This window comes from Lactuca sativa, chromosome 1 (genome assembly GCF_002870075.4).
Source record: "Lactuca sativa cultivar Salinas chromosome 1, Lsat_Salinas_v11, whole genome shotgun sequence".
Taxonomy (NCBI): domain Eukaryota; kingdom Viridiplantae; phylum Streptophyta; class Magnoliopsida; order Asterales; family Asteraceae; genus Lactuca; species Lactuca sativa.
Genome location: NC_056623.2, coordinates 222,219,288 through 222,232,428, shown reverse-complemented (window position 1 = coordinate 222,232,428; position 13,141 = coordinate 222,219,288). Strand labels below are relative to the sequence as shown.

Sequence of the window (13,141 nt, the reverse complement as noted above, 5' to 3'; positions counted from 1 at the left end):
TCATTCTGACTAACATCAACCTCGCGGGTAAACCTCGGGTCAAACCTGACCCTGAACAACTTAGAAACAGAACTTACTCAACCGATAATCCTTCTTGTACTCACCGAGTACCGAACTGAACCCGCAGAGGTTCTCCACTTCTTTCCATGCGCAATTTCCTTGCCTTCCCAAGGCAAAGCCTCATAACCGACTTTCCCTCTGACACTGTGAAGGTCCTATCCTTCCCTAACTCCACCCCCCCCCCCCCCCCGCTATTCCCAGAACGGGTCATCACCGTCAGTACTCACTGACACTCCTTTCTGCCAACACTTGGTGTCGAGCACTCCTCGACTCAACTAACTGAATTCCACCATACGCTGCATACTCGCAGTACCACCAACTGGCAACTCTGCTATTCCTCGTCTGACTCCCTAATAACTGGGACCGCCCTGGTCCCTACCAACCTATCAATGACTGGATTACCGGCTCCCACCGGTAGCTAGTCCCAACACCATCACTGGTCGCTCTCAGCGACTTCCAAAGAAACCTCGACCACCTATAACTGCTCAATCAGTCCTACCATCCAGACACTACAAACCTAGGATACCCGATCCCCTAACTTGAAACTAAGGTCCCCACCAGGTCCCACCTGCGCTGCTAAAACTCACGGGCCTCGCCCACGGGTCCCACCCGCCTCTATCCTTCTAGTCTCACTAGTCTAGTCACTCTCGCTCGGGCCTCGCCCACGGGTCTCACCCAACCATACTACTGAGCAACCCTGCTCCCAGGTCTCATCTACACTGCTAATCTCATACGGGCCTCGCCCACGGGTCTCACCCACTATATCCTGGAGCGGCCTCTCCCAAGGTCTCACCTCTCTAGAGCTATACAGGCAACCCCCTATCATTCTCATCTACTACTCAATCTTGATCCCTACCTGATCACTAGGAGATAAGGGCCTCGCCCCAACTCCACTAACGGAACTACTAAGGAATGCTACGGCTTACCCATAGGCTTACATCACCATCCATTGCTGACCTCTAGTGAATGCTACAGCTGCCCTGTAGTCTTACAACACTTCCACTACTGACTGCTAATACGAAGGCACCCACGTGCCATCAGCTTCTCAAGATCCTTAATCCGACTCCCGCGAGTCCTTCGGGCGATCCACAACCCGAACTCCCAATCACCCATTAACCATTACCAACACACACACAACAACTGATGGGGAGTTTCTCAAACTCCCAACCCTGAATCCTCAAACCATCCAACGCTGAACTACTTCTTTTCTTCTCGGAGGTCGCGCACTCATTCCGGGTCTGCGCGCTCCTCTCTGGGCACACTCGGAGGATTCTCCCCCACTTCGATCCTGCTTACCCCTTGCTGCTCAATACTCAAAGAGATCCCGATCTTTGCTACCATTCCATAACCCATTTACTGAGGAACACAAGCCCGCCATAGCTAGGGATTTAGCCAATCCATTACAATCACTGCATCACTCTGAACTAGTGAAACGTACCAAATCCCTCCCAAGCATGCTACAGTTACTGCATCCTTCGAAACCTTCTTCAATTGAGCACATCCCCTAACTACCATACAAATATCCAAGGTATGCAGATGGCATATAACCCGATCACAATCAACCAATCAAAATAAAATACTTTTACCGCTAATGATGTAGAACCATAACAATGAAATCATGCACAATTAAAAGAACTGAAAATGGGAAATTGCATACTTGCAACGTCCGGCGCTGCTCGCGTCTCCAAGGTCGTCATCTGAAAAGCCCTGCTCCCTGCCGCAGGTAATTCTACCCGGCCCTGACGGCCATCTGTGATCCTCAAAGTTGCAGGGGCGGGCGCCATCACCCGTCCTGCCGAAGACAAACTAGGGCACTGGGCCTTCTTGTGGCCCCGCTGGTTGCAATGAAAACATATCAAGTCTGATCCCTACGCGGCGGTAACCGTACAATCCCTGCTGAAATGACCAGTCCGACCGCACTTGAAACAGCCAGACTCACCACCGCTACCACTCCTGCACGCGCCCCCGTGCGCCCTGCCACACTTTCCGCACCGACTGCGGTCCTGATGATCCCTCGATCTCGAATCCGATCCCTTGGGCCTTTTGCCCGACCCCGTAGCTACCTGAACCTCATCCGGCTTCCTCTTCCGGATCTGCTCCAAATCAATTTCCCTCTCTCTAGCCCGAGAAATCATATCTTCCAGCGTCTTACAGTTGGATCTGCTCACGAACGCCCTGATGTCATCCCTCAACATCTCATGGTACCGAGCCTTCTTCATCTCCTCATCCGCGACATACTGCGGTACAAGAAGAGCCCTCTCCCTGAACTTGGCGGTGATCTCCGCCACAGTCTCAGTAGTCTGCATCAAATCCTGAAACTCTCGTGCCAGCTGCTGCACCTCAATAATCGGCGAAAACTCCGCCCTGAACTTGGCCGAGAAATCGCTCCAAGTCATCGCGTCCAACGCGGCATCATCCCCCAAAGCATGACCAATCTCCTCCCACCAATCCCTCGCTCTGTCCTTCAGAAGACAGGAGGCGAGTCTAACCTTGTCCCCCTCGGGACACTTGCTCGTACGAAAAGCGTTCGCAACATCAGCCAACCATCTGCTGCTAGCAATGGGGTCCCTAGCCCCATGATAATCTGGTGGCCCGCAGGCTCTGAACTCTCGAAACATCAAGGTACGTGCTCCCATCAATGCCATCATCTCAGTACGGAAGGCTCCCAGCCTCTCATCCAAGATCTCCAGTATGCCCTCCTTGACCGTGCCAAAGATCACAGGAGTCTGAGCTAGAATACTGCGCGTAACCTCAGCTGATATCAACTCTCTCATCCGCTCCTCGAGCTGCTCGGCCCCTGAACCCGAGCCTGATCCCTCTCCGGCGCCTGATCCGCCCGCTGGTCTCTCTCGCAATGTCACCATGCTGAAAATATACCACAACCACTATCAGAATACTCATCACTGATGCGAGACCAAACATACCCTACCCGGTTCCCGGTCTTGTCTCGGCCCTTCCCAAATCGAGTACGGATCCTCTGCTTTCAGTAGTACGGGCCCATACTACCTTCCACATCTATCCGTACTTTCCTCAGCAATTGCTTTGACTCCACCAGGTCCCTTATCCACTACTACTGCTCCCAGCACTATCTCATCCTAGGCTTACCCTAGGGAAACCTCTGACTCATCTCAAGCAGTTCTCAGCTGCTGAAGGCCTCCTTGCAATGCCAATTAGCCATCACCTGGATACCATCACATGCGACGAGGCTCAGATAATCCTTCAAGTAAAAGACTCGTTCCTACAATGGTTGGACTCAGACAAGAGCTGCGCAATAGGACCAAATCCAGCACTCTGAGATTATTCAACCCTGATCGCATGTGACGTGTCGTATCCACCTAATGGCTAACTCCCATCACTCAGAATCCCACGATGCACAAAGCAAGCAGCATTCGAACAAGGGAAAAATCTAACCATAACATACTCAAGCAATCATCTCCACATAGCAAGAATCTGAACTAGCATGCAACACAAACTCATAACTCAGGCATAACCTAAACAGGCTATCCTACTACTGTCTAATCAGCACTATCATGCAGCTCAAAAGCACAAATAACAGGCACATAAGGCATCATCCCTAGATCCTTAGTCCTATTCTAGCATGCTGTTCTATCAACTGATAATCATAACATAAACTTGTATGGGTATTTTGGGGTACTTACTTGAGCTCGGCTGATTGCATGCACCACACCCCTTTTTCTCTTTTCAAAATTCTTCTCTTTCTGGATTCTTTTTGCTTTTCTAAAACTGTTTTTTTTTTGTTCTCAAAATTCTTTTTACAAAACTGTCTTTTCATTTTTGAAAACTTTTTATCCAACCCCTCAGTTTGAGTTCAAGCACACCCGAGAGTATGCCTGAATCCCTCAAACCAAGGCTCTGATACCAACTTGTAACGTCCCAAAATTCAAGACTAAAAATTTCTTTTTAATAAAACATTACTTTAACCAAAGACATCATTCCAAAACATAATCTGAGTATGAGTTTTCAAAACACATGTTTATTATCAGAGTAAACATTCCCAGGCTGACTAATCTATGGTGTGTGCCATTGATCACCCCGAGCTCCTCCCTCCGCTACCGGAAGTACCTGAAAACAAAACTGAAAACCGTAAGCACGAAGCTTAGTGACTTCCCCACCTTACCACATATCCGGGGCCTCGCCCCCTACTTCGGGCCTCGCCCGCTACAACGGTCCTGCTGCTCTAGGCCCCGCCTGGCTTCGAGCCCCGCTCGGATACAGATCTGTTTCACTTAGGCCTCGCCTGTCACAGGGCCTCGCCCACTAACATATAATAGCGCATAAACATATCACATAACATTACATAAACTAAACATATTCTAACAACTCTTGTTCTAAGGCCTTGCCTATCTCTGGGCCCCGCCCGTGTCCTGCTACTGATGAGTCATGGAACCTCGTCCATACTCCTGCTGATAGTGAGATACGGGCCCAGCCCACCCTCACTCCTTTCCTAACTTGGTCCTCGCCCCTACTCTTCTGCTACTGAGATGTGGAACACCATCCACACTCTGCTATTGGTGAGATACGGGACCTCGCCCACACTCACCTCCCTACCAGGCACATACAAGTATCACACAGACAACAAGTATAAACTATCATATAAACCGCTCCTTGGGCACCCGCCCTCTATCATTGGACCTCGTCCGAATATCATACTAGCACACTGTGCCTAGGGCTAACCCCCGGATCTTCTACTCATAACTACATGGGCCGGCATTGTGGCCGTAGACCCATTCATACAAAGGGAAACTCACCTGATACTGCTGAACTGCTGCTGCTAACCCCCTTGACCGCTACCTGACCACTGACTCCGAAGCGCTGCTCTGCTAGCTCCCCGAGCTACCACTATCAACATAACACTTAGCCTAACCGACCTTCAAAGGTCAACCAAGTCAACTCTGGTCAAAGTCAACGTCCTGGTCAAAGTCAACCTTCCAGGTCAACCCTACTCGTCGAGTCACCCTACTGAATCGCTGAGTTCATAAGTCCAGAGTCCTTCCACTCGCGACTCTACTCGCCGAGTCAGCCCCTGACTCGCCGAGTCTACTGATTCCCGATTCTTGTCCTGTCCAACTCATTGAGTCCTGGCTCGACTCGCTGACTCGAGACTTAACTCGAAGAGTTTGGGACCATGCGACCTGACTCGCCGAGTCTAAGAATAGACTCGTCGAGCACACGGCAATCTTCAACCAACTTGCCGAGTTGTTCATCCAACTCCCCGAGTTCATGCCTATCTTCATCCGACTCGACGAGCTGTTCATCCCACTCGTCGAGTTCCTCCTCATCTTCAAGCTACTCGCCGAGTCCACTCGAAGGACTCGCCGAGTCCAATAAGTTCCACTTACATGCAGAGGACTTCCGAGTCATGCATGAACTCCAAACTGTAGATCTACCCTTCCCAAGCCTATTCCCCACGTAAAGTTGCAAACTTTACGTGTAGAGAGGGAGATCTAGGCAAAATGCACCAATAACTAGGGTTTAAGACCAAGAGGCTCCATAACCCACTCAATGGCTGATACTTTACGGGATTCTAAACCAAAACAAGCATGGATCTGAGGTAGCAACCTCAAATCTGGACCTCAAGCTCGAAATTGACCTTAAACATGGCTTAAAAGCCCCAAAACTCATAACCAAAGAAGATCTAAAGGAGGGAAACGAATTGATACCTTCCAATGCTTTGAAATGGTCCCCAAACTTCAGATCCAAAGCCACTCCTTGATGCTTCAAAGATTCCCACTTCTTCTTCTTCTTCTTCTAAATCACTCAAAAATGGCCAAAAGCATAAATCATCACAATGGAGGCTTAGGGTGCGGCGTTCTGGGTGTGAGAGGCAGTAAAGGAGCCCTAGGAAGAAGATTGAGACATTTAAATAGGCTCCAAGCCCCGGATTTAGGGTTTTCCTCGCACAGACCAGACTCGCCGAGTCCACTTGGCCGACTCGCCGAGTTGGTCACTTACTCCTCGACCCGGATCCCGCTCCGACTCGCCGAGTCCTTCCTTGGACTCGCCGAGTCCCTCCTAAATTTAGGGTTTCCTTTACTTTCTTGGCTTTCAAAATCTTGGGTGTTACACTTGGATATTAATTAGGGATGATTTGGTGTCCTCTGGTTGTCGCCATGTTGCCACATCTAATGCTTGGATTGCATTAGGCACGCTTGTAAAATTTGTTTCATTTTGAGTTATCTTTTGTACAATATCAAACTAAAGAAGAAGTGAAGGATAAGATTCTAGATATACGGTCAAAGGTAAAGAATTTTATCAAAATTTATCATATCGACAATGAATTACTGGATGAAGATGAACAAGTAATTTTGCAGCTGGAAAGGGTGGAATAAAAACAACGAATAACGGGGTTGATTTTCCATATGAACAAGCTTGGTATATCTTACGAGATGTCCTGTTTTAAATTATGTATTTTGTTATTTTTATGTTTAGTAAGGTTTGGTGCTTATAAATTATGTTTTTTCTCTCTTTGAAATATCTAACAAATATTAGGGCAATAATTATGTTCTTCATTAATCACTCCAAATGGATTACAAACATAACTAATTGTGATCACATCATCCCGTTAATATACCAGAACCATATCGGAATACTCAATTATGTTTGAATAATGTGATGTTGCAACAGCATGGCCGCATGCTATACCCAGACTGAGGCATTTACCACATGAACATGTATGGTGGTTTAGATATACAACACACTTTCTTTTAAAAATAAAAAATGCAGAAAATATCGGACGAGAACATAGACACGATCTCAGCGTGGGATCTTTGTTGTTTGTCACCGAACATACTTTTGCATCATCTTCTGAAACACCATCTCTACATACTTGGTTAGTACGCTAGTCAACCTCCCTAAAAAGTAAATATGATCATTTATAGTCATTATACATGTAAAAGAAAATCAATATTTTATGTTATTTTACATCCCATGTGTTGGATCTATATGATCAAGAATCTTTATTGAGTGATATTGCTAATAACATATGATCATATAGGGTCACACATTTACCAAGTTGACACATTTTGTATATTTATTATTAATACGATTATTAATAAATAATAAGAATTCTTGTATTTAATTAGCGAATAATTATTGTTTTTGTGAAAGTAATAATTAAAGTGAGTATAAGTAGTTATTATATCATATTGTATGATTTAATAAGTGATGTATAAAGTTTTGTACATTTTGGTTAACCATGATTAAGCTAGTTAATTGGTGTTTATGCATAAAGAAGCTACGAGATAAATTTTGTCTCTTACATCAAGCATCATCGAATTTTTTAACTAAAGAGGAGAGGTTGCTTGTCAACCTTCTTCTTATGATGCACATGATCCTTAAGGCTATCATTACTTTATCTTATTATAATCCAAATGCATGTCTTGCATGAGAGTATATAAGAAGTGCATGAGACTTGTTTTTTGGCTAGTTTTTTGCTCTTTCTTTCTTATGGCCAAAACTACATTCTACTGCTCACCCCCTCTCTCTCTCTCTTGAAGCTAGTTTGGTAATTAAATCTCCATTAAGTTGTCTCATTTAGTGCTTAATTTTCTTAAGTGCTTAAAGGCGTAAGACACTCAAGAATACAAGAAAAACCTAGCATTCAATGTGTCTTATTCTTGATGGTGGATACTTGTAGAGAATAGTATCTTCTTTGATCTGTCTATCTTCATCAACACCCCAAAACCAAGTGCGCTGAAATGCTCCAAAGGTTGTCAATCTAAAACACTCTATGGTTGTTTTTCGAATATCATTCTAACCACTATAAATGTATCCTAGATGATTTGGTTTTGTTATAAAATCGAAAATAATATTGTTATTTTTTCAAGATTCCGTTGTCGTTTTTATGAATAACACTCTTATATTTTGTATCAAAACTCATCACCATGAAATTACGTTCAACAACAACCAATTGAATATTGACACGAATTGCCTCATTAATCGTTATTATCGATACATTATGCTGATTAATCGATAATACTAACAAAAATTGTGGAATATCAATGTTGAGTACATTCCAATGGATGTTAGTGGAATAAGCTCTTGCCCATTACACATGACTGATGTTGACAAGCACCTTGCATCATGCGTTAGCCGAAAAAGGTTTTGCTCAAAATAAATAATAGTATATGAGTTGGATGTCATCTAGAATAAAGGTTCCAGGGTTCTATTTTCACCAACTCTTCTGCGCATATACATGAACACACTTTTACAAGTATACCCATGATAAGAATAAAGGAATACCTGACCTACACAACAGTTAATGACATCGCCCATATTGTTTATGAACTATACTTCCCTACCCTCTTAGAGAGGTTCCATGAACCTCATTAGGAACCGAGTATAAGAGTCGACATTATTTGCCACACGCTGGTTGTGTGGGTAAATAGGCATGTTGGTAAAGCTTTTTTCTGCTCAATCTACGAAAGACTCATATTAAAGTAGTTATACGAGATAATTATGGATGATAACAAGCGTCTATATACAGTAGGTAATGGTTATATATACGGGACAAAAATTGATCTTTTATAATCCAAAATAACACCCGGAACATGTGTCTGTGACTACATATTGTCACTTCAAAGTACTAACCTGATAATCGTACAAAGATTCTTGTTTATGATAGTAGATACTCTGGAATATAAGTCCGGAATGTACAGACTTTCTTGTTTTAGACCTATGCTTCGAAATGAATACCTTTGCTCCAGAATGCTATATTCCGGAGAAAGTGGTAATTTTACATAAATAAAATTAAGTTGGTTATTTTTATTAAAATACCTGTTTATATGAGTTAGATTACTTCCCCTAAAAACCCAGAGATTTACGAATAATGAACATGAGTTTATATAATTTATAATTTAGTTTATATATATTGGTGATTATAGGTTTATATGTGTTGATGATTTTATATGACAAATGGATGTGTGGTAGTATTTTGGACCTTTAAACGAGAGAAATTGTCAACCATTTTATATCCATATTACATAAAAAATTGATCCAAATTAATTGTCACCATTTGAATTTTGGGGTGTAGGGCAGTTTTTAAGATGTAACTGTTGTGGTTCAAATGAATGTGATGCATTGACCAAAGGCATTGGCACAAATATATGTCTTCTGATTAATACCATGAAAAAATTACAATACAGTAATTGAAATGCTAATCAAAATCTATGTGGTAAAATAATGTGGAGAGATATTTGTGTATTACTTAAATCTATTCAATGACAAAGACTACATATATATGCCACTTTATGTAGATAAAGAATAGGATGATCAGTTAATAGTAACTACCAAATTGTTGTTGTTTCTTTAACATTATTGTGTATTCACTATGCACCACGATGATCAGTGTCTTCAAGTATGCTATTAGATGAATAAAACTCACTGTTATCACCCTTCCAAGTAGACAAAGATTCATCAGAGGTGATAAATTGGCTGAAAGACAATGGAGGTTTAGGCTCAGAGAGGTATTTCCATTCACCTTCAAGCATAGAAACAACCGAGGACATGGTGGGACGATCGTTTGGGTCTTCTTCAATGCATAGTAGAGCAATGCGCAACCATTTGAGAGCCTCGTCGACAGGACAATCATCCTTCAGATTTTCATCTATCAGTTGCTCTGCTTTCCCTCCATCCCATAACATCCATGCCTTCAATTGTTAAATGTCGTCCATGGTTAGAGTTTTAAATTTGTTGTGCCTCTTTATGTGGTAATTATATGCTTTCAACTTTGTCTAATTATTGTAAACATGAAAGAAAATGTTTATACAGAAAGATAAACCCTATAAAATCTTTGAAATCTATACCAATATAGATAAATATCAACTAATGTGTGTGTTCTTGATACGGAAAAATATATTATGTGTAAGAGTGAACATAATTGGCTTACATAGCTTAGAAGGTTTTGATGACGCTCTTCGTGGAACAACCTGCTGTTCCTTTTACCAGAAATTATTTCAAGCAAAAGAACACCAAAACTATATACGTCGGATTTGATTGAGAACATACCCTCCATTGCATACTCTGGTGCCATATATCCACTGTGAAAGTCTCAGAAACAACTTTAAGATACACTGTATAATTTAATACTCCTTCCGCGACAAAATTTTAGTAAATGTTTCCTCTTTCGTTTTTCTCAAAATATTAATCCACTTTTAAAAATAAACAACATTTTTACCAAAATATATCTTTCATTATTACTTAACAAATTAAGTATTTAATGGAATATTAAATTCAAAGATAAAGATAAAACTATTATTTTATTATATAAAATTAATAGTAATTAATGTTTTTTAATGCATGTGTTTTTTGTCCGCAATAATTTTGACACATAGGGAGTATGTGATTTCCTATAAACTTTAAAGAAGGCTTACTAGGTTCCAACAACTCTGTCAGTATTTGCTTCCACTTGATTCAATCCAAAAATTCTTGCGGTGCCAAAATCTGATATTTTTGGGTTCATCTCGTCATCTAATAGAACATTGCTAGCTTTGAGGTCTCTATGTATGATCTTGAGGCGAGAGTCCTCATGAAGATACCGAAGACCTTTTGCTATTCCACTTACTATATTAACACGCTTAGCCCAGTCCAGTTCCTTTCCTTTTTTTGGATCTTTTATCATAAAAGGGAAGTAAATTAAATACACATAATACAAAATCGATGGTGTTTCAACAGGTTTAGAACGTAATTAGAATGTGAGGGATGGATGAACAACTAACCAAAAAGGTACTTATCGAGACTACTGTTAGACATGTATTCATAGACAAGTAGCCTTTCCTTCCCTTTCATACAGCAACCCAAAAGCCTCACCAAATTCTTATGCTGAAGTTTTATGATTAGTTTTACTTCTGTCTTGAACTCTTGCATTCCTTGACTTGAGTTTTCGGAAAGTCTTTTCACTGCTATCTTTTTACCATCAGAGAGCTCTCCCTGTGATTAAATTAATAAAACTTTAACTAAAAACGGAAATCAGAGCATCATATATGGATATACTTCGGGTTATTACCCAATAAACAGGACCAAAACCACCTTCTCCAAGCTTATTTGAAACCGAGAAATTGCTAGTAGCTGCATGCATTGTGTTTAGTCTAAAGTAAATAATCTCCCCAGTGTCATCGTCTGAAGCTTCAAACAGCTCTTCCTCTTCCCCTACAAAAAGAATATTATTTGACTCCTCGATTGATCATCATTGTTGTGATACATAATTCTTCCAGTAAAATCTAATTTACTACATGAATAGCGGAATTATGCAGAAGGAAATATTTTAACATCTCTTTAAATTCTTTACCTTTTTTAGTGCAGATCCTGCAAACCTTCAGGAACAGAAAGAACGTCGAGATCGCCAATGTTACTGCTGCGGCTGATATTGCTGGAAGGATAACATTTAACTTTTCTTTCCCTTCATCATCTAAATATTAACAGATCAACATTTCGTGCGCCACTAAACAAATGTCTAAATGCAAATAAAAATAAAAATTCATAACGAAAGTCAAAATGAACCTGAAGGTATTGTGGAATGATTTGTGTTTGGCGATGGGGTTGGAGGATTTGTTGGTGGCAAACCGGTTGAAGGATCCCCAATGTAGATAACAGATATTGTGTATCGTAGTAAACATGAGTATCCATAGTAAAGTAATCCTTCAGCATCACCATTATACATTGTTTCTAGAGAATCAATAGCCAGAACCAAGCAATCTTTGCAACTCAGAGATCTGTTGGCCTGAATGCATCGACTCGTTCCATAAATATAATTGCCCCCAGAAGTACGTAAAGCATTAGAGTAATATGTTTCACTGTAACCATCAGACGCTGCTTTCCTTCCCAACTGTTTGAACAAGTTCGTCAGTTTCTCAGTCATTGAATTAATTTTCCAGTTGGTGACATAACTTGTTGTCGGAAAGAATAGAATGTCTTTATCTTCACCATTATAGATGTCAAAGCTACTATTAGAGTAGCTGAGAATACAGGTACGGCGATACCAACCTGTCGCTTTCTTTTGGCTCGGACACTCCTTTTTTAGCTGGTCCTTTGCAAACCTCAAACATTCAATGCAGATATCATTTAGAAATTCTCCGGGGCATACTCCAAGGGCATAAGCTGTGTTGGTATCATCTTCTGGTGAAGATTTTGAAGATGTGTAAAATAAACCATCTCCCTTATACACTTCAGAAAGAGTAGATAAGGTATGATTGAGGTTCTTTTCATATGCACCGTTATGTGTATAGGTTCCTCGGTTTCCGCACTCATAGTCTCCATGGATAACGGCGAGACCAAAAAGATGTGTAAGAATATAAAACTGAAATAAAACCAACACCCAATTTGGTGAAGCCATTAAAAATTTTCTTGTTTTTGTGTATGTGTGTGTATGTGCAGAAAGTACACGGTGCAGCCTGTATAAATAGCAACACGTTTGTTCAGAAATTTTGGCTTTCTGAATCATAGAGCCTGGGAAGCATCGACGAAAATTCAAACATGACTTTAAGGTCGCACAAGTAAACGGTGCCCGGAGACTCCATGCTAATTGTGACTTTTATGCAATTGTACAGGACGATGAAATGAATGCGCACTAACATATTTGAAAGTGAGTGGAGTGAAACATTCAAACAACCAATAAAATTCTACAAACATTTTTCTAATGTAGGTACTAGTCTACGTACGACGGCTAAGGCCATCGTCCATTAATGCTTGAGGTTACGAATAATCACACACCATAATGTAGTTTAATAAATAAAAATCTTTTTGTTAAATATTATATTTTTATTGATTTGGTCACATTTCATTTTGAGGTTGTTTTTCAATTAAATTTTTTGTAGATAAGGTTTTGTGATTTTCTCTATTATATTAAATTTGTACATAATATTTAAATTTAATAATTACAATAAATGTAATAAAAAATCATTAATTGATATTTCTTTTAATTTCAAATTAACTAAATTAAATCTTATTAATTTCCTATGTTTGTTTATCTAAATTATTAGTTTAAATTTAAAAAAGAAAAAAACAATTTAATTTTAACAATTCATTATTTTCCTAATTTTTCTTATAACATCAAATTTCTCAATAT

At 40.9% G+C, this 13,141-nt stretch overlaps 1 protein-coding gene across 2 annotated transcripts; it reads right to left on the bottom strand.

Annotated features, from left to right (window-relative positions):
* Positions 1-9,172: 9,172 nt before the first annotated feature.
* On the bottom strand, positions 9,173-12,607 carry LOC111904841 (cysteine-rich receptor-like protein kinase 15). 2 transcript variants are annotated; one of them, XM_023900548.2, is made up of 7 exons: positions 11,578-12,607; positions 11,366-11,476; positions 11,084-11,226; positions 10,797-11,007; positions 10,452-10,689; positions 9,968-10,118; positions 9,173-9,728 (listed from the first exon to the last, which is right to left on the bottom strand). In XM_023900548.2, the coding sequence occupies exons 1-7, from the start codon at positions 12,515-12,517 to the stop codon at positions 9,408-9,410; spliced, it is 2,115 nt and encodes a 704-aa protein (XP_023756316.1). In that variant the 5' UTR covers positions 12,518-12,607; the 3' UTR covers positions 9,173-9,407. The 2 variants fall into 2 exon arrangements, with proteins under 2 accessions (XP_023756316.1, XP_023756315.1); XM_023900547.3 differs by having other exon boundaries at positions 11,366-11,485; positions 11,578-12,605.
* Between the last annotated feature and the right edge of the window lie 534 nt (positions 12,608-13,141).